At 36.0% G+C, this 23,642-nt stretch overlaps 1 protein-coding gene across 1 annotated transcript; it reads left to right on the top strand.

Annotated features, from left to right (window-relative positions):
* The first annotated feature begins 19,311 nt into the window (after positions 1-19,311).
* On the top strand, positions 19,312-23,344 carry LOC121789411 (wall-associated receptor kinase 2-like). The gene is made up of 4 exons (XM_042187884.1): positions 19,312-19,888; positions 20,462-20,827; positions 21,781-21,957; positions 22,091-23,344. Exons 1-4 carry the CDS (start codon positions 19,312-19,314, stop codon positions 23,263-23,265), a joined length of 2,295 nt encoding a protein of 764 aa, XP_042043818.1. The 3' UTR covers positions 23,266-23,344.
* The last annotated feature ends 298 nt before the right edge of the window (positions 23,345-23,642 follow it).

The raw sequence follows: 23,642 nt of genomic DNA, 5'->3' as shown, positions 1-23,642 counted from the left end.
CTTTAAGTCAAAATTCTTCTTCTAAATCGATAATCCACAAGAAGTACACATAAAACTATACGGTGGTGTTCAGTTTCCAAGATAAAATAATACCAAGATATAATCTAGGATTGAGTTGTGAGCCTGAATCTCATGAACCAAACACACTACAAATTTAATCTCGGATACAATCTTGCAAACCGAACACCACCTACGTAAACAGATAAACTGCCGATGGTTTCAGCATGTTTGATGAAAATTTCTAGTGATTGATCAATGAGGCCTACCTGATTTTGACTATGCTTTTCAATTTTGTTGATTCCAGCCGGTCTATAACGCGTATCCACTGTAGAAGAGCTCTTCGTGCCATTCATCCATAAAGGCGGCATCATGTCAGGGTCATTCTTCTCCACAATCTTTAGCATTTCACTGCAAGAAAATGAACAGAAGAATGCAGTTTAACACACACACACACACACAGCTCATAGACGCGTTTTTATTAGCTGATCGTGTCAAAGAGCTTACATTGTTCCATCATAAGCCACCCAGTAATCCTCCAAACACGTAGACAGTAACGCTTGACTGCTCACAGCCGAGAAAAAAAATTACACACTAAAAATAAGAGGCTTAGTCAGAACAGAACTGGTAAGTATTGGAACATTTTGAACACCTTCTAAGCAAAAAGTCTAGCAGATCAGCACCTAATGCTTGATGCTTAGAATTGCTGCAATGAGCATAGCCTAGAATCACGTCGTAGCACACAGTGAAAACCGCGTGTAATATGATCTCCTTCTCAGCTTGAATTGGAGGGTGCTTTGATCTCCTTCTCTCTTGATGCAGCTGATTGTTAGATGCCGCGTAAAAGTTCAGCCATCCGATCTCATCGAGTATCACCTGTTTTTGAACACAGCTCTAAGCCATCTGATGTGATATTATATCACTAATTTGATCATCAACTATGTATGCAAACAGACCTCCATTAAGAGTTGATATTCAGATAGTGTTGAGAATTCTGGATATACGAATAGGACACCGCACTCCAAGTAGCTGCAAACGAACACGGGGCGAACTCACTATCCTCAAGCCATAGACATCTAAAACACAAAGTACCTGACAAAATCTCTTGTTTGCTTGTCAAGAACCCGAATGCCATGCCTAGACAAGAACAGCCTCGTTTCTCTTCCAAGATAAGCAAACAACGCGAGAGTGGCCAAACTGTTTTCTCCAACCTGCCAACATCATCTCTACATGAGACATTATTGAAAAGTTCCAAACAAAAAAAAGTTAAGGTTACCTCATTGGTAAGAATGCGCGTCTTGCTAGCGACACTTTCCCTATGGAATGCTGCGCAGAGTTTTCTATGAACCAGACAGATCCAAAACTCAACATCTTCAACATTTTTATGAGGCAGAAACCTACTTCCGAAATAGGACAGAAAATCCTCCTCGAACCCGGCCTCAGTTGCTAGAGAATGCAGCTTATCAAGAGTTACTAAACTGTGTGTTGCATCCATAAGCTGGAACAAGGCCTCCGCGATTGAATCTGAGAATATACAACACGAAAGTTTCTCTGATCCTAGCTTTCGTATACCTGCACAGCACGTCATGGCCATGACCGTCCCTGCAACACCACTGAATTCTTTGTGCTTCAGAGCTCAAACCAGCTAAGAAAACACTATGAGTTTGCAATTAGACAGCACTCTTTTTACTCATTCGACTGACCTCCCTGCGTATTCCATAGTCCATTTCTTGAACAATTTCATGAAAGAGGCAGATATTCGTGGAAGCTCCACCATCTTGAGCCATTCCACTAGCTTCGGGTTCTTCATGTTTAGCTGATTTTCTATGAGATCCCCTAAGAAGTTTGCCTTCGGAGATAGACTGACACGTACGCAATTGGAAGAAGAATCATAACGCGATTGGGATTGTTTCCCTTCATACTGCCTTTCACAAGAGTTAAACATATACGTATGGAAGTGACGAGCATGTTCGACTTACATGTTGAGAACCGGGGAAGGATTGTTGTTGCTACGATTGTGAGAGAGAAAGAGCTCCACCTCTGCTACTGCCATCAGCAATGCATAAACTGCAACCTGAAATAACAGCCAGCTTCTCAATATGCAATGCAAATCACAACTAACTAGTCAAAATTCATTACAAAAGTTCCCATTAGACCTGATATGCCATGTTTTTGTGCCAGGCATGGACGTCGATGCCAATCCACGCCATGGCCAGAGCAGGCCGTGTTCCTTCCAACGCAAGATCCTTCGCTGCAGCAGAGAAGCTTCTAGCTGATACATGCAGTGTCCATACAAGGCAGTTTACGCGATTGAACTTCACATCATTAGTGAACGATTTGTTGGTCTCCTCCAACACACTCTGGCTGGAGTTGGCAAACAACGGAGACAGCGCGCCATGCTGGAATCGTAACGTGGACTCATGTTTGAACTGGGATTTTCTCGAATGCAGAAGTTGGTTTTTTAGGACATGTTCTTTAACATTGTTCAACCTCTCCTCAGATAATGCAGTTTTCCTGAGTTGAAAATACAATTTTAATACTAATATGGAATCAAAATCATGAGATTGTTATTCAACAACTCTTTATGTACGTTGCAAACTTGCAATATTACTTATACTTTATTCAAAGTGTATATATAATAGAAAGATTTTTCAAAATTCGTTAAATTCAAAAACACAATATGTGGGCTAAACACATTCAAATGCAATTATAAACTAATTAGGTAACTAAATCATCTGTCTTCGATATTATCTGTAAGAGTAACAGAGAACAAAAAAGGCTTACGGGTTGCAGCGCAAAGTGAAGGTTAAAGCCATTGAAACAACTAATTAAGTAGCAAAAAAGAGAGAGAAAAAGGCGTTGTTGGGCTTTATAGACTACAACTGAAATTATATCGATTGCATCGAGATAGGATCAGGATCAAACTGAGATCGGCAAATTTGATTTCCATTATAAAATTAATGATGATAATGTTCATAGTGATTTACGCTTAATTCCTAGCTAATTAAATATTACAACTGTAACGTCATTATAAAATTAATTATCTTCATTGGTGTAACTCAATTTTCTAGAGGGTATCGACTATTATCCAATTTTCTGTCGTTTCGAAGAGGAGTATTGTGACTGCCGTCATGAATCATGATCGCTTATAGTATAATACGGCTTGGTTTCAAAGTTTCAGGTTTCAATAGGAAAAATGGAGTACTACATTATAAATTAGCGAATATAAATGCATAAAGCATTATTAGTTTTTTTTAATAGATAAAAGTGTTAAAGTAAACCCATGCAGCCAGGACGACCATTAAAAATTAGTTTATTAAAAAAAACAGTTTGTTTATATATTGCGGTTCAATTCTGCTAACTACATAGCAATCCAATTAAGACCAACTCTTAGTTACTAAATTAAAATAATACCAATTAAATTATATTTTAAATTTAAATAATTTGTAAATAAATATAAAGGGTATTAATGTCAATTCTCTATCATTAAAATCAACTCAAAATTTTAAATTTACGAAATTCTCTCAATTAAATTATTTTTTGCAAAAATATATCAAATTAAAGGTAATTTTATAAGGATTTTAACGAGACCCTCAACTGCATATGTTCCAACGATGTTCGGATGATGAAATTTGATATAATTTTTATTTCTGCTTTCGTACACGTAGATAAACAAATTTTTTTTTCAACAAATGCAAAAAATAAATAAATCCAAGAGTGTCCACAATAGTGGAACAGCCACGCCTCAGCCACAAAAAAAATTGTCAGCCTAGTCATCACTGCCATGCCCCAGCCACATAAAACTTGTTCAGCCACGCCACAACCACGCCACAACTACGCTTCACATTTTTTTAATTGTTGGTATATTTTAATTGTACTAGAACAAAATTAATTGGATTTGAGAAAAATTTGAGATTTGAAATTAGAATGGAATAAAAAAAATTGAATTAAGAATAGGTATTTTATAGATAAAAATTAAAGAATTAAAAAAATTAGATTTTGACCGTCGTGGCGACCACCGTCCTCCCACCTAGCGAAACCGTGTCCTCGGTTGTCGAACAACCGTCGCGGTGCCGTTGCGGCTTACAATAGACCGGTGGGGCGCAGTAGCACAACACGGCGGCTGATAAGGGAAAAACCCTTATCAAGTGAAGAAGATAAAGAAAGTCGCAGAGAAACGTCGCTCAGTCGACAATCGATAGTTTTAGGATTCTAGACGGAAAACTAAAAATAGATAAAAGACAAATAATTTTGATTTCATTGATTGATTGAAGAGAATAACAATAGCCCTATTTATAATACTCCATAATACTAAGTTAATGAGCAAGACAAAAGATATGTAAAAGATATGCAATCCCTAAATTATCTAACTAAATAACGCAACTAAATATAATGCAAGATATGGAAGATATATAATAGTAATACTAAGTTAATGAGCAAGAAAAAAGATATGCAATCCCTAAATTATCTAACTAAATAATGCAAGATATGGAAGAGATATGAATATTAAAAGTATTGAAGGGGTTGGCAGCGGAAGCGTGCGTTTTAACGAATCACATAAAATTCTGATCTATTTAGCAGATTATTTAGACAAATTCTATTCACGTAATTCTCACATGTATCATGCTCATAAGTCATAACTTGAATTTAAACACGTTTTAGCACAAATAATACCTAAAACATGCTTGCTACGGAGTAAGCCAATTTACCTCGTTAATTCACTAAAGAATCGAAGATGGCTCGCGTCTTCTCCTCGTGAAGATCTTGAGTACTAAACCACGGATCTTCTTACTGGTTCCCGAACTGTAATCTGATATTAATGTGGGCTAATCTCACCAGAATAATAGGACATAAATAAAGAAGAAAGAAATCTCTCACGGAGGAGGAGAAGAAATCGTCCCCTATGTGAGATAAGGGAGGGACGAAATTTTGATAGAAAATACAAGTGTATTTTCTGTCTCCTTTATTCTCCTATTTATATTTAGTCACATATTGGGGGATTTATGGAAGAATTTGGATATGGCCTCCCCTAATTAGGTTTTTACTAATTAAATTGAACTCACAATTTAATATAAGCTTATATTGGAATATTACGAGCAGCCACTACAGGAGTAATATTGCACTGCCCATCCAAATCTGAAATTACAAGTATTTCGGGTTTCCATTTGTTTGTCATTTATTTCCCGCGCTCAAGATAGAAACGTCAATTAATTAATCAATGTTTGCTATGGACTTAATTAATTAGCATATCATTAACTCGAAGAGTGGACTTAGGAAGAAATACTTATTTATTATTGATAGAGTAATCAAACTCCAACTAGCTAGGTTCCGAATAATAAAACCTTGTTTCGAGCTCCTCTTGTGGACGTTATCAAACGAGACTCACCTCGCGCACGATTAAATGTAATAGCAATCCTAGAAACGCTAGATATGAATCACCACTACCAAATATACCAAGATTCTTGGGTTACGAAAAACCTGCACCTATTGCTAAGTAAAAGTAGTGCATAATCAATATCGTATGCTCAATGCTAACGTACATTGATTAAGAAATTAATTATCAAGACCTCGTCTTTCAGTAGATAGCATAAAAACTCGTCTTGCCGTTAGATCCAATTCAGTGCTATACCATACCAATGTCATCTTATTTCAGTAAGGCTTAGAAATATGCGGACTGACATTGCAACCTTTCACGATAGGTAGTCTAGGCCTATCTAGGTCGTGAAATTCTTATTTTTCTTTGTTCAAAACTGGCCACGTAACCTTAAAGTGGACGACGCCCACAACCGATCTACTAAAACAAAGACTTAGACTTTGTTATGTTGCTTATACATTTAAATATGCAATAACCATTCAGTAAATGTAAAACATAACAACATTATGACAAAAATAATTTGTTTCATTCCGTAGGAAAATAAGATATAGAGTTTTACAGTACTCAATCACTCGAAAGGTGATTTCTAGTATACAAACTCTAACACGTATCAACTCCCCTGCGGTTGAAATCCACCTTATCATCAAGGTGGGAACCACGAAGCAACAACTAGGAATCCTCCAGGGTCAAAAACAAGCTCGCCATAATAGAGTTTGGAAGTGATTTTCAACTTTCTTTTCTCACCCAAGCTCATGGCCAATACTAGTAGCCTGTTAGGATTGGTATACTGAAAAGCATATTTCGAGCATGTTGCACGGATAGAATTGCTTGTATACAATAAACTCTACAATCCACTTTTAACCCAAGGCGAGAAGAATTAATTTTATCGCATTGGTGTTTGCTTGTGCATTTATAAGATGTATCTCAAACATTTAAATGTATAAGAAGCAAATAAGCCTAATTCTTCTGCATAGTAGACTGGTCGTGAACGACGTTCACAGAAGGTGACGCAGTCGGTCCTTTGTAGAAGAGAAATAGAATTTCACAACCTAGATAGGCTTCGGCTACCTATCGTGAAAGGTTGCAGTGTCAGTCCGCATGTTTCCTTACCTTAGGAAATAAACGACACTGGTGTGGTATAGCACTGAAGGATCTAACAGTTGAGATAAGTCTTTCTTGCTATTTACTGAAAGACGAGGTCTCGGTGATTGTTATTTCTTAATCATTGTTGATATAACATTGAGCATACGATATTGATTATGCACTACTTTGATTTATCAAATGGTGCGGATTTTTCACAATCCAAGAATCCTGATATCTTGGGTAGTGGTGATTAATGTCTAGAGGTGCTAGTATTGTTATTGCAATGAATCGTGTGCTGGGTGAGTCCAGTTTGATAATATCCTCAAGAGGTGTTCGAAAAAGGTTTTATTATTCAGAAACCCGGCCGGTTGGAATTTATTCCAGAATAATAAATAAAGATTTTGAACTAGACAACTCTTGGAAAAAGATATTAATTAATTAAAGTCAAATAGCAGGCTTAAATTAATTAATGGATATTTATATCTTAAACACGGGAAATAATAAATTAAAGAGGTAAAGCCCGGATTACTCGTAATTTGGGATTGGACGGGCAGTCAATATTATTATACTATAGTGGATGATAATAATATTCTGTTTGGATTTAAATTAAATTGGGGCTCAATTTAATTAGTAAAACTCCAACAGGTTTGGCCCAAGTCCAACCTCCATGGATCCCTAATCTGGCTCATTATAACTCAATATAAAAGGAGATTATAAAGGAGATTATTAGTGAATTAATCATTAATTTTCGTGCTCCCCTGTGGGAGTGGACGAAAAATCGGTTTTTGAGAAAACTGATATTCTGTCTTCTTTCTGATCAAGCCCTTTTCGATTCTGATAAGCTTTGCCCACCCAAAGGTCAGATTCTGAGTTCGGGATACAGATTAGAAGATTCGTGGTTGAGTACGAAGAACATCACGTGGAGAAGGCGCAAGCAATCGTCGATTCTTTGGAGAATCAGATCGGTAATTCTAAACCGTAGGAATTCATGTTTTAGGTTTTAATTCCTTTTACATGAATTATGTGCGTTCTTGGATGCAATTCTGTGTTTAACATGTAGTTAATTAATCCCATAATCGGTCAAATAGATCCGTAGATCTGATTTATTTGTGAATGCATGACTTTCGCTGTGCAAGGGGCTCCAAACCCCAGCAATTGGTATCAGAGTCAATTTTTGGCTCTGATTATGTGAATTGCTTGAATGCCTGATTTTCTTCGTGGCGTGTTCGTTGTTTTTTTTATTTTGATTGAATGAACATTGAATGACGAAGAGTTGCAATTTGCCGTGTGTACGCGTTCGGTTATTTGGGAAATTAATTCCCATATATGTAATCTAACTGATTTGTCTTTTTAATGTAATGATTACATGGAAAGATTGTTTCAATCACTTAATTCAATTGTGATTTGGTAACGTGAATTCGCTTTATGGATCTGTCCAATTGAATTGATCGCGTCTGTTCGGGATTGACGGCGATTCATTCGCGATGGCGGCGGCTGTTTTTGATGGCTGTTCATGGTCGAGAATCCGGAGGCATTGCAGCAGTGACGAGCACGACGCTGCAGCAACGGCAGCCTCGTCGTCACGCAGGCTGGAGTCCGGCGAGGCACGACGAGCGACGTCGACGCAGCAGCGTCGGAGGCGTCAGGCTCGTCGAACCCAGCGGCGGCTGTGGAGAAGTTACAGCAGCGGTGGCGGTTTGAGTGGGAGCCTTTCGTGGGCAGTTCCGTGGCTCGGATGAGGCTGTTTTCACAGCAGCTGCGAAGCAGTAGGTCCGATCAGCACTCCAGCAGCAGTGGCGGTCCGAGTGGGAGCTCGTTGGTGGCGTCTCCCGGGCTCGTGTGGGCGGTGCAACTTTCTGAAATTAGTTGGGGTTTCCTAAACCCTAGGAACTAACTTCGGAGAAATATTCAAAATTAGTTAGGATTTCATAATCCTAGGAATTAGTTTTGAATATATTTCAAGACATAATTTAGAATAAGTTTTGAATATATCAATTTAATTGGATTATCTATAAATATAATTTTTTAATTAAATTATGGATTAATGTGATTTTTATCCTTATTTTATGGATTTAGATAGATTAAATTCTATCTAAATAAATTCTAGATAAATTAGGATAATAATTAATTTTATTTTGTCTTATGGATTTATATAGATTTAATTCTATGTGAATAAATCCTAGATAGACTAGATAAATAATTAATTATATTTGGTTTTTATCCTTATTTTATGGATTTAGATATATTTAATTATATCTAGATAAATCCTAGATAAATTTGGATGAATAATTAAATTTATTTCTGTCATATGGATTTAGATAGATTTATTCTATCTTGTTGAATCCTTGATTGACTAAGATAAATATTAATTAAGTTTATGCATATCTTGTAGATATTGATAGATCTATATCTATCTAGAATATATCTTAGTAGATTTGGATAATAAAAATCCATGTTTATCTTTATCTTGTGGATATTTATAGAATTAATTCTATTTAGAAAATATCCTAGTAGATTTAGATAATTAAATGTATCTCTATCTTGTAGATATTGATAGATTTATATCTATCTAGAATATATCTTAGAAGATTTAGATAATTGTTAATCCAGTATTGTAATTATCTTTTGGATTTAAGATAGATTTAGTTGTATCTAGTTAAATTCTAGTTGAATTAATTAATATTAATTCTAGTTTATCCTAATTTTATGGATATAAATAGATTTATTTCTATTTAGAAAATATCCTAGATAAATTTAGATTAAGATAATACAAGATAATCCTTATCTAATTGGATTTTGATAAAGTTAATTTTATCTAGAATAAATCCTAATAGATAGTATGATATATTCTAGTTTCTTATTCAAATAATCTAAGATTTTCTTAAATCTTAGTGTGATTGGATTTTATCTTCATCTTATGGATTTGGATAAATTTGTTTCTATCCTGAAATATCCTAGTATGATTTAGATAATGATAATCTAAGATCAGTCTTATCTTGAATTTTAGGATTTGATTTTATCCATGTAAAATCTAGAATAATTAGATAGATTTCATTCTATCTAGATAAATCCTAAATTAGTTTGGATAGTCATTATCCAAATAAATCGTATCAAATCCGAAATTCCTATTTTGGATAAGATAAGGAATTAATTATTTAATTAAATCTCCCTAGATTTATTAAATAATTCCAATAATTATCCAGTGTGATTAATTACCATAAAGTAAATAGATTTATCTGTTTATTTGGTGTTAATCTGGTTTAAGTGGATTATCTGCCTTTTCTGCTTATGTGATAATTATGCAAAAACCATGTTTAAAATGACTAAGCGATAATTACAAAAGTGTGTTGTATATGGTCTCCATAAATTGGTCTATATATGAAGCCGTTTATAATATTATCGCAACCCACCTTAGTGGGAGCAATAATCCTACGAAATAGCAAGTTCATAAGATTAGACTTCTTAATAGTAAATTGTTTAAACTAGAAGTGAGTTTCTAATATTATCGCGACCCACCCTAGTGGGAGCCATAATCCAGTGAAATTGCAAGTTCATGTGTTTAAACATATTTATAAGATAGCTATGGAATTTTGTTAGTGGCGTACGACCTTCCCTAGAAGGAGTATCAAACAGAAATGAAATTCCTAGATGCTAATATTTAGGGTAAAAGCTTAGGCAATATTTGGCGGCCATGCCACCTTAGTGGTCTCTGGACTATCCGTCGGTATTGTGACCAGGAAATTGTTGGAATCCGAATTTGTATGACCTCCCTAGAGACGTACTTATTTTGGTTTTCACGGTTGCGAGATACATAAATTGTTTTGTGGTTGTTTGCAATTATGTATCAAGCATAGTATGCGATAAATAGTTTTATTTCTTCTCAGCCAAATTCTTAATAATGTCTGCGAACCTTAAAGAAATCAAACTCGAAGGCCAAAATTATGTAGACTGGAAATATAAAATGGATAAGATTCTCATTGCTGAAAAATTAAAGTTTGTACTCACCAATTCATGTCCTCCATTTCCTTGACAAAATTCTACAAAGAAAGTTTAAGAATGCATTTTATGCGTGCACTTGGCAAGTTCTTTGAGATAGAAGGTCAAACTACTTTCTTTTAAGTAGTAAGACACGTCTTGGTTTATATTGATGAAAGAGGGATATCCAATGAGGACGTTGTCCAGATTCTGTTGAAGCATCCAAAAGAGTTAGAATATTTTGAAGAATCTTCTGATTCAGTTACTCAAATAGTTTTTATACTCAGTTCATCGCCAAATGTAATAAGAAGTGAGTACAAGAAGGTTGTTACTGAAAAATTGGAAACCTTCAGCATTGTATTCACTTTATTACTTTTGGAGGAAGATAACATGATAGTTGACGAATTCATTAAGGCTGCATCTTTCCTATGTCTTAGTTCAATCGAACAGAAGACTAGCAATGGAAAGAGGGAAGAGCTGAATTGTCATCAATGCCTGCTAGAAAGCAAGAAAGGCAAGAAAAATTTGGTGAAAAAGCAAAGAGAAGATGCATTGTAAGTCGGATTGACCTCTTCTATAGAAGGACAATGACTTAGATAACAATGCAATTTCTAAAAGAGAGATCTAGATCCAGTTTGGCAGTTGTTGCAGTGGGAGCTATTTTTTTATGCTCACTTTATTGTTTTGTTTTGATGTATAAGACTTTGTTTTATTGGTACAGTTTAGTTTGGAAAGAATTCAGTTTCAGTTTCTAAACTTGTTAATGATTAAATGATGTTCGATGTCATTTGATAATGCGTGCATTATTGAGAAATGTGGATCGAATATCTATCATAGTACCATAGAAAAACAAATTATACATCATAGTATCTAAACAATATAATTGCAAAAGATTGAGTTTAACACCACAGTTCAGCTTCTTAAACAATGAATGATAAAGTATTTATGGTACTTAATCATAAGCCCAAGAAAGTACTTAGTAATTGTTCAAACTGATTTTGTCTAACTCAAGTGACTATCGAGATTTTAACAACTTACTTGTTAAATAGCTTGAAAGTCAGGTAAGTCTGGTTGATGCACAATAAGTTAGAATCTTTTGGTGGATCAAGGATTCAGAATACTTATAGAGGTGCGACATAGAAAGACTAGCAAGTCTTAATGGTTTATACCATAGGAGACGAGCAATGAGTTAAGATCAGTAGTGGGAGCTAAATCCTAGTTGACTACTCCAAGCATTCTTCTAAAGAATGGGATAGTCATATAAGAAGATATCGAAGTCTCTCGAAGACAAGTTCGATAAGTGAACAGTTTTACTCAATAACACCTTATCATTGATGGGATATACGTTGGAAACAACGAGTTATACCTTAAAGAAACTACCATAACATCAGTACCTTCTACAACACACGAGTTGTGGACTAGAGGTATGTTTAGTCCAACACATCTCAAGGTGTGGAGTTATTCCAAGACATGTTTTGGAAAAGGTATCCAAGTAATTGGAGTTGTGTACTGAGGTATGTTTTAAGGTTGTCCCAAATGATAGAAAAGGTACAAGTTCTATAATCTTCACGTCAAGATATGTGTTTGTTTACACGAATACTATATTCTTTGATGAAGATTATGAGGAGAACTACAAGCTTAACAAACATGATAATTCTCAAGATAATGAGAATATCTATTTTCCATCTTAACCAAGAAGTCATACCATTAGAAACTTATGCACTACGAAAATCAACGTTTGTACCTAAGATTGTAAGAGTCGTGTCGTAGTGGGAGCATTCTTAGCGAACATAATAAGTTCATGGGTCTAAAAGAGTCTTAAGACTCAGTCTTAGATCAACTTGGACATAATCCCTGTAACTACAAGGACGCAATGACTTTTTCAGATAATCATTCTTGATAAGATGATAGATTCTGAATAACAATCTTAAATAGACAAGAATGTTTGCAAGACTTGCGATACTACCCATAGACTATTTCAGTCAGTGGGAGCTAGTGTACCTGCAAGTGTAAGCATGGATCTCAAAAGGCTAGAATAATGGCAAAGGGTTATACCCAGAGAGAATTATATTCTCGCCTGCCATTTTTGCCTAAGTCGATCTGTATATTGTTTATTGTAGCCTACATAAATTAGGATGTATGTACTATGATTGTCAAGACAGTTTTCTTTAAGTAGAAGTCTTGAGGAGATCATCTGCATGGAACATCTTAATGGTTATGTAATACATGGCAAGAAAGTTGAAAGTGCCCTATATTTGGTATTCATGGTACTCTACGATGACGACATCTATAAAAGTTGATAAACAACTAAGAGGGTTATCTAGCGTAGGAAACTGGTCGTCAACCCAGTTTAAGGATGATGGATTTAAGATAATCTAGTTACATTCTAAGCATCTGTGTCATCAGATTGCTAGAAAAAGAATGTATGTTTTCTTAAATAATCCTACATCTACACAATACTTAAACACTTTAGCATTGAAAATCCTAAGAAAAGGTTTTTCTTTTTCTAGATGGAATTATTTTGTCTCTAGTCAAGTGTTTTTCGACATTGAATGAGATCAAGAAGAATGAGACAAGTTCCATAATTGGAAGTCTCATATATGCTATGATGTGTATTAAGTTAGATATTAGCTTTGCCGTTGGCATAGAAGCATGATATCATTTTTACCATGGCCAAGGACATTGGATTGGGTAAAGAATATACTATAGTACTTGAAGAAGACTAAATGGTATGCTCTAGTTTACCAGACATCCATGTTATGTCCTTTAGGTTACATCAACTTGATTTTATAATTGATTGATGATCGAGTTATCCTCTTACTATGTGTTAACGTTAGGAGTTGAAAACTGAGTCATGAAGGAGTGTGATTACATCACAGACTCTATCATGAAAATTACAAGTGTGGTTTCATCATAAACTACTAAAGTAGTTGTTAATCTCAGTAACTTCCTAATAGCTTTGACCGTGAATCCGAGTATGCCTATGAGTATTATATTTTGTTATGATTACTCTAGCCAAGTGTCTAACTCGAGGGAAACACGATCTGATAAAGCTAAGCAATCACATAGAGATGAAGTATGAAATTAATTAAGGATTAAGTGCGCAGCAAGACGTTATGGTTTCCAAGATATCATCAGAGAACAACCTGGCAGAACTTTTCACAAAAAGCCTATATGGCAACATGTATTACACATGAGGTGAAAAGTACGGTAGTTCGATGTATCATGGCCCGAGACCTGCTTAGAGTATAAGTGGGAGAGTTTTGGCAGTGGGTATACTCGAAAGCATGATTTTGAGTATAAGTGGGAGATTGTTAGGATTGGTATACTGAAAAGCATATTTCGAGCATGTTGCACGGATAGAATTGCTTGTATACAATAAACTCTACAATCCACTTTTAACCCAAGGCGAGAAGAATTAATTTTATCGCATTGGTGTTTGCTTGTGCATTTATAAGATGTATCTCAAACATTTAAATGTATAAGAAGCAAATAAGCCTAATTCTTCTGCATAGTAGACTGGTCGTGAACGACGTTCACAGAAGGTGACGCAGTCGGTCCTTTGTAGAAGAGAAATAGAATTTCACAACCTAGATAGGCTTCGGCTACCTATCGTGAAAGGTTGCAGTGTCAGTCCGCATGTTTCCTTACCTTAGGAAATAAACGACACTGGTGTGGTATAGCACTGAAGGATCTAACAGTTGAGATAAGTCTTTCTTGCTATTTACTGAAAGACGAGGTCTCGGTGATTGTTATTTCTTAATCATTGTTGATATAACATTGAGCATACGATATTGATTATGCACTACTTTGATTTATCAAATGGTGCGGATTTTTCACAATCCAAGAATCCTGATATCTTGGGTAGTGGTGATTAATGTCTAGAGGTGCTAGTATTGTTATTGCAATGAATCGTGTGCTGGGTGAGTCCAGTTTGATAATATCCTCAAGAGGTGTTCGAAAAAGGTTTTATTATTCAGAAACCCGGCCGGTTGGAATTTATTCCAGAATAATAAATAAAGATTTTGAACTAGACAACTCTTGGAAAAAGATATTAATTAATTAAAGTCAAATAGCAGGCTTAAATTAATTAATGGATATTTATATCTTAAACACGGGAAATAATAAATTAAAGAGGTAAAGCCCGGATTACTCGTAATTTGGGATTGGACGGGCAGTCAATATTATTATACTATAGTGGATGATAATAATATTCTGTTTGGATTTAAATTAAATTGGGGCTCAATTTAATTAGTAAAACTCCAACAGGTTTGGCCCAAGTCCAACCTCCATGGATCCCTAATCTGGCTCATTATAACTCAATATAAAAGGAGATTATAAAGGAGATTATTAGTGAATTAATCATTAATTTTCGTGCTCCCCTGTGGGAGTGGACGAAAAATCGGTTTTTGAGAAAACTGATATTCTGTCTTCTTTCTGATCAAGCCCTTTTCGATTCTGATAAGCTTTGCCCACCCAAAGGTCAGATTCTGAGTTCGGGATACAGATTAGAAGATTCGTGGTTGAGTACGAAGAACATCACGTGGAGAAGGCGCAAGCAATCGTCGATTCTTTGGAGAATCAGATCGGTAATTCTAAACCGTAGGAATTCATGTTTTAGGTTTTAATTCCTTTTACATGAATTATGTGCGTTCTTGGATGCAATTCTGTGTTTAACATGTAGTTAATTAATCCCATAATCGGTCAAATAGATCCGTAGATCTGATTTATTTGTGAATGCATGACTTCCGCTGTGCAAGGGGCTCCAAACCCCAGCATAGCCATCGTTTGATTACTTGTCCACTACCAACTCCGATATCAATTGGATCCCCTCGTTGAAAAATGGGATCGAAAATTGTACCATCTGTCCACTTTCCCTTGTAGTGTATGTTTACACCGTCATATTCGTGAACCTGAACTTCACAAATATTTTTCTTGTCCGTGATGAGCAGAGGACACCTATAGGAGGACGGTGGTGGTTGTGGTGGCAGCGGGACAACAGTAGAAGCGGCCATCGGCGGTATTGCTGAGTGTCAGAGACTCTTTGGACGGAGCAACAACAACAGCACAACAGTAGGCTGTTCATGGCAAGAGCGGCTTTGAGTTGTCGTTGTCGGGGAATTCGCCGAGGTTGTATACATTGAGGTTGATTGCTGGTAGGAAGGCGACCGTTCATTCAGTGGAAGCGGTCGAGAGGGGCAGTTTTGTGTAGGGGTCGGGAATTATACCGAAATATCGAAATACCGGACTCACCGTACTGAAAAAATACCGAAAATACCGATTCTTTGGTATACCATACCGTACGGAAAGATTCGGTACGATAACAATGTTAGATTTCCTATACCGCGGTATACCGAAGATTCAGCATATATCGACGCTTCGATATATCGTGGTATGCCGGTATACCGTTGATTATTAAATATATAAATATATACATTATACCTATAAACGGAGTATATAATATTTATGTTATATTTATAGAATTATTTTATATATATAAAACCCTTATATTTATAGGATTCTCCATTTTAAATCATATCTATAGGTAATGTGTTTTGTCAAATTCACCAACAAGGTTCCAAGAAATGAAGATAATGTTGTTCATGATTTTATAATTTGTTTTTTATAAATTAGAATATTAGAATGATTGTATGAAGTTTAAATGTTTTGTAATTTAAGTAATTGAACAATATAATTTTTTTAAATATTTTGGGTATAAATATATTATTTTTTAGGTATAACACATATAACGGTATATCGTAATGAAGTTCGGTATACCGCAAAAGTACGGTATACCGGAATGCGGTATGGTATACCGAAAATATGGTATGGTAACGGTATAAAAAACTACCATACCAAATTTCCGGTAATGCAAAAAAATTGGTACCTTATCGGTAAGGTGTTTTGTCATACCGTAACTTTCGGTATGGTATACAATATATCACTCAAAGTATGGTATACCGTACCGAACCACCCATAGTTTTGTGTAGGGCTGAGTAAAAATACCTTCCTTATCGTATCGAAAAAATACCGAAAATACCGAATTTTTGGTATACCGCAATTTTCGGTAAGGTATCATACCTTACCGATTTATTAACAATATGAATTTTCATATACCGAGGTATACCGGGATATACCGAAAATATGATATATACCGTAATTTTAGGTATATACCGAAAATATGGTATATATCGTAATTTTTAATATACACCGATATCAATATATACCAAATTTTATCCAGCAAATTCATACTTTTTACCAAACAAATAAATATTTACATGTAGAAATCAAATCTTGCCTCATTATAGTTGTCGGCTAATCATGTAAATATAAAATCAAGTAAACTCAATTAGGAAAACTTGATATCGTTGAATCAATTAGTTTCAAACAAATATAAGATTTTAGTTAAATTATTTTCAAACAAATATAGTTGAACATTGTGTGATTGCGTGGAGTTTAATTGTTACAGTGTTTTTTAACATTATTTGAATATGTTTGAGTATGATTAAATTTCATGTTTTCTAAGTATTTTGAAATATTATTTTCATTGTTTTTGTATTGAGAGTTATTTACAAAATAATGATATTTTGGTATCTCGTACCATAGTCCGATATACCGTAAAACTCTGGTATAGTACGGTATACCGAATTTTGGTATGCCATACTGAAAATAAGGTATGGTATCGGTATTAAAATTTGTCATACCGAAAATAAGGTATACCGAAGTTCAGTATACTAAAAGTTTTGGTAAGGTAAATGTATGATTTTTTCTCATACCGAATTTTCGGTAAGGTATACAGTATGATGGTTTCGGTAAGGTATACCGTACCTACCCACCCCTAGTTTTTTGGCTGCCAAGGATGAAATCTTGGATGTGAATTGAACGACGATCCGTAGGTATACGATGCAGCGTCTGGCGGAGATCCAAAGGTTGAGGTTGCTAGGCTGCATGGTGGAGAGCTTTCGGCTCGTGGAGGCAGTTATAGAGGCTGGACGACAGCTGCTGCGGGCAGCGGTGCTGCTGTGCGGCAGTGACTCGTCGAGCTCCAGCAGGGTTGGTGCTGCGGTGGCGGCAACGGCCATTCAGTTGGGGGCGGTGGTCGGTAGACGAGCTGGTCTTGCTGCCATGGATCAGTGTAAGGCTGAGACTTCAACTGCTTGTATGGGTCGGTGTAGGTTGGATACAGTGACTGTCCGTATGGCTCCGTGTCGAGCAGATAGGGCGGCTGCTTGAAGGTATGTTGCTGGCAGGTATTTGGAGGCGGTGGAGGTGGCGGGTAGGTGTTTAGAGGCGCCGACGGCGGCGGCTGATTGTGGAAGTAGGGTGCAACAACGTAGGCTGGCGCCGAATATTGCGGCAGTGCTTATGAATCCGTGTAGGTGAACAAGCGTTGTTGTTCATCCATCACGTCCAACTTCTTGTTTATTCTGTTGCAGACAGCCATTATCCTGTCACATAGGTAAAATAGATAGATTTCTTCGTTGGAAGTCATGGATGGAGGATGAGATCGCGATGAAAGCACCAGTTGATAAGGGAAAAACCCTTATCAAGTGAAGAAGATAAAGAAAGTCGCGGAGAAACGTTGCTCTGTCGACAATCGATACTTTTAGAATTCTAGACAGAAATCTAAATAAAGATAAAAGACAAATAATTATTATTTCATTGATTGATTGAAGAGAATAACAATAGCCCTATTTATAATACTAATACTAACTTAATGAGCAAGATAAAAGATATGGAAAAGATATACAATCCCTATATTATCTAACTAAAGAATGCAAATAAATAATAATGCAAGATATGGAAGGGATGAATATTAAACGTATCAGCGACCGCCGCGACGGTCCTATTGTGGACACTCTAAAGGTGTAGATTTAGTCTTAGTTTTGGATTATGATACTATAAGCATTATAAGAGAACCCCAATTCAAACTACTCTTAATCTTATTATACACTTGAGATATAAATATTACTTCTCCCTTCCCATAAAAATATGAACATTTGAGATGACACGAGAATTAATAGATAATTGGTAAAATATGACAAATAGAAATAAAAAGTATTTATAGTATTGTTATGGAAGAATATGACCCATCTTATTAGAGGAGAAAGTTATTAAAAATAAAAGAAATATTTTTATCAATTATCTAAAAATGAAAAATGTTTTTATTTTTATTATAGGAGGGTGTACAATATATAATTATTTCTATTAATACATCGACTACGTGGCACCATATACCGACAGCATAGAAACTTTGAACCGATCAAAGGATTCACCAAGTAAAGAGACACGTTCCCCATTTATAAATGTATTTTGACTCAATCAACTCAAGGGATACACCCGGTCAAGAGGTCCATACAACATTTATGAATTTTCTCTCACAATCGAACATATTTCTCAAATTGCTACTCCCTCTGCCCATGCATAAATATTCCATATTTGACGGACTTAGAATTTTAAAAAATTGGTTGACTTTGTAAAAGAGGAGTGGATGGAAAAGTTAGTAGAACATGAGTCTTACTTTTATTTATTAGTTTTATAATAAAATGTGAGTGAAATGAGTTTGTAGAATAAGGGATCTATCATCTACCAGTGAAATAGGACATTCATTGACGGACGGACAAAAAAGGAAAAATGAAACATTTAACGGCGAACGAAGAGTATACTATAACACAGTGTATTAGTGTAATTTGTGGGACACTAGTATGGCCCACCACTATTTATAATGGGACACCGCTCTGGACAACTACTACGTATAGAAGACTGCAGTTGAAAAATTGGTGAAGATTAATTAATCCTTCGTTACTGTAGTACTACCACTATGGCAATATATATACTTGAAGCAAGCAAGCAATCAAGCAAATTGAATGCTTAAGATAAGTATGGTTTGTGAAGTCTGTGTCCTCCCTCTGGCTATAATCTTGGTCCTCCTTCCACCACAACCCACACTTTCCAATTCAATCAGCCGGCCCGGCTGCCCCGACCGGTGTGGAAATTTACCGATACCATTTCCGTTCGGAGTCGGGTCGGATTGCTCTTTAGATCCATCATTCATCATAAGTTGCGATAATCTTGCCAATTCTCCAAAAGCTTACCTCACTGGTTTTCCCACGGAACGGCCGCCGGAGCTGATTGAAATAAAGGAATTTCAAGTTCGGATTAATTTAGCCTACCTGGTTTGGTCTTGCTACACCCAAACTGGAATAGATTGGCTGGATGGAGGGTTTATAGTGAATTACGATATTAGTGAAGGTCAGTACACGTTCTCTGATGGGAACCGGGTTATTGCTATCGGCTGCGACGACGCTGTGGCCTTCAACGGAAAAGCCAGCGGCCGGAACTTCTCCGGTGGGTGCACAGCTGTTTGTGACAGCAACAATGGTTCAGCTGCGATTTGTCCAGATGGTAGTGACGCCAATGAGCTCGGTAGCGGCTGTTGCCAAACGCCTATTCCTAAAGGTAAGTCGCCTACGGGTTTTGCATTTAATTATATAATAGTCACTTAATTATATATAGTTAATCTAATTAACTTAATTAATATAGTAGTATTAAAATTTATGGGACGTTAATAAAAATATAAATAAAATTTACAGAATTTTAATATTAAAATAATATAATGAAAATAACATTTATCGGACTTAATAAAAATATAGGTAACATTTACGGCACCATACTTCTTTTTGACTCATCCCAAAAAACTAACCAATTTTTCGGTGAAATCCCATAAATCAGGGACGGATCCATATGAGCATCACAGGGGCCAATTGCCCCAGCTGAAAAAAATTATTTATATTATTTTGATTATTAATTTTAAATTTTTTGAAATATCCTCTATATCGGCCCCTTCTCTAATTCTTAAAATATCTTTATATGTATTTTTTGCCCCACCTATATAGAATTCCTGGCTCCGTCCCTGCCATAAATGCTTTTTTATTCAAAGAAAGTGAATTGAAATTAAATGGATGGAATACGTTTCTTAAAATCTGTCTCTGGAGAGTTTTATTGTGCAATGAAGATAAAACATAACTGCAGGCACAACTAGAGTTACACTGATATTAACTGATCTACACAAAACATGGGGGCGAGACAGAAAGTTATTCAACTGCAGCTACGCGTTTCTAGGAGAAAAGGGCGACATAGATCGACGCCTCACCCAACTGAATGATTCAAAGTCATTACGAGGTGAGAGTAAGAATTGGTATGGGAATTATACGCCACGAGTGGTATTGGATTGGAGAATCGGAGGCGAGAGTTGCAGCCGCGCACAACAGAGTCGTTCAACTTACGTGTGTGCAGATAATAGCGAATGTGTTGATTTTGGTTCTGATGCTGATGGCTACAACTGCCGCTGCTTACAAGGATTTCAAGGCAACCCTTACCTCTCCCCTGGATGTCAAGGTTGGTGCATCATTTTTCGCCCATAATTGCATTTCTATATCTATGCATAGCGAGAGTTTTGAAAAAAATAAAACATACAAAAGTCATTACGAGTATAATAATTTGGGATAGTGAATAGGTTTTTTTTATTCCCTTCGTACATGAAATATTTTCCAGTTTTGCCATTTCGGTCTGTCCGTGAAATGTTGTCCATTTACTTTTTTCCCCCATTTTTGGTAAATGGACATAACTTTCTACTAACTTATTACATTCACATTCTATTATAAAACTATTATATAAATATGAGGCCTACATTTCACAAACTTTTTTCACTCACTTTTCTTCACATTTTTTAAAATATGTGCCAAGTCAAACATGAACAACATTTTGGGGAGTGGATCGCCTGCTGTGGTGGAAACACAACAGGGGGTGCTGGGCTGTTAAACGGCACCGTATTGATTCAATTGCTACTTCCCCTTATTTTATCATTTAAGCCAGCGTTTTGTTTTAATTGCTACACTCCCTAATTCGTTTTGCTTCAATTGCCATACTCCCTTATTTTATTTAATGATATATTTGTAAAATGATTTTGGTTTTCAGCACATCACCGTCTCAACATTTTAAAACTTAAATCTTTTGTAGTACTCCCTCCGTCCCGCACTACTCGCACTTATTTCCTTTTTGGGCGTCCCAAGTTACTTGCACTCTTTCCATTTTTAGTAAAAAATTTCACCTACAGCCGTCATTTTTGACTTTCCTATACACTCATTCCTTAATCTCCGAGCCGAAAAGGAAATGAGCGAGTAGCCCGGGATGGAGGGAGTAATAGGTTAGCACAAGTTGCGTTATGCAGTAAAATGATAAGCTTCACGTTCATCTAAAATAATATATGTGTTTGTCATTATGCTTGTGATAAAAATACTTCGTATGTATATCTATCAGTACTCTATTTTATATGTTTGATTCTGTGGCAGATATTGATGAATGTTCAAATCATACACTTAACCCATGCGATTCAAATTCAATTTGCACAAACACTCGTGGCTCTGTTAATTGCACGTGTCGAAAAGGATATCATGGTGATGGATTGTCCAATGGTAAGGGCTGCACTCGGGAGCCACCTTCTGAAATGATCATCAAATTATTAATAGGTAAAATTTCATCAAGTCCCTATCTTGATTTTTAGTTTGAAATGAAATACAATGAATTAGAAACATTGGAATGAGAGTAGTAATAAGTTTGATGTTATTTTCTGAAATTGACGAGTATCCCATTAATTCCCAGGTCTGGCATGTGGGTTAGGATTTCTGTTACTCTTGCCAATTTGTTTGTGGTTGCACAAGGAGCTGAAAAAGAGAGAAAATAGAAGGCGCAAAGAAAATCTCTTCCAAAGCCTTCTCTTACAACATCAGACCAATGCTGATACATTTGGAAGAACCAAGCTTTTTCTAGCCAAGGAGCTAGAGAAAGCTACCGATAACTTCAACGAAAATCGAATTCTCGGAAGAGGAGGGCAAGGTGTAGTCTACAAAGGAATGCTTTCCAATGGTACAATTGTAGCAATCAAGAAATTGAAGGAGGTTGATGAGAATCAAGTGGAGCAATTCATAAATGAGGTTGTGATATTATCACAAATCAATCATAGGAATGTCGTCAAATTGTTGGGCTGTTGCTTGGCGTTTGAGGTTCCTCTCCTCGTATACGAGTATGTGCCTAATGGGACACTTTTTGATCTCATTCATCAACCAGAACTTCCAATCTCATGGAACATGCGCATAAAAATTGCGGCCGATATAGCAGGTGCAGTGGCTTACTTACATTTTGCATCATCTGTCCCCATCTATCACAGAGACATCAAGTCCACCAACATCCTTATGGATGAAAAGTACGTTGCCAAAGTATCGGATTTTGGAACATCCAAATTTGTTGCAGTAGACCAAACTCACCTGACCACGCTGGTGAAAGGTACATTCGGATATTTAGACCCAGAGTATTTCCAGACGAGCCAATATACAGACAAGAGCGATGTTTATAGCTTTGGAGTAATTCTTGTCGAGCTTCTATCAGGACAACGAGCCATATCGTTAGATGTATCACAAGAAGATAGAAATCTAGCAACACGATTTCTTACATGTATGGAAGCAAACAATCTTGATGCCATAATAGATACCCAAGTTTCCAAACAAGCTAAGAATGAAGAGGTGATTGCTGTTGCAAGGCTTGCAAAAAGGTGCTTGAACATCACAGGGAGAATGAGGCCAAACATGAAGGAAGTAGCAAGAGAATTGGAAAGTTTGTCTACGTCTCAACTCTCTGCAAATGTTACACATGAAATTGAAGAAGCAAACATGTATGAAGCGAAGTCAGTTTTGGTTCCAAACATTGATTACACTGGGACAAGTGGTGACAGTGTCGCCTCGACATCAGATGCACATCCTCTAATGTCTACAAAATTTTGAACTTATGCCTTTTTTATTGCTCATGTAATACCTTTAGTTACAACTAAACTTTCACATATTACAAATATAATTACACTTTTACGTGCTACAAAATTATCTACCTCCTTAAATATCACTATTTTAGTGACGTGTCTCTCTGTTTTTGACATGCATAATAAATACCCATCTATGTGTCACAATTTTATTTAGTACTACGATTCAATGCATAAAGATCGCCTTAAGTGATCAATAAATTATGTCTAATTATCACACTTCATTTTTACCATAAATGGTAAATAAGTTTCACGTTCCACTAGCTCACTCCACTCACATTTTATTATAAAACCAATATAAAAAAGTGAGTCTCACATTCCATTAACTTTTTCATTTCTTACATT

This window comes from Salvia splendens, unplaced genomic scaffold, assembly GCF_004379255.2.
Source record: "Salvia splendens isolate huo1 unplaced genomic scaffold, SspV2 ctg232, whole genome shotgun sequence".
NCBI lineage: Eukaryota > Viridiplantae > Streptophyta > Magnoliopsida > Lamiales > Lamiaceae > Salvia > Salvia splendens.
The sequence above is the reverse complement of the archived record's forward strand: the minus strand, read 5'-3'. Positions and strand labels throughout refer to the sequence as shown.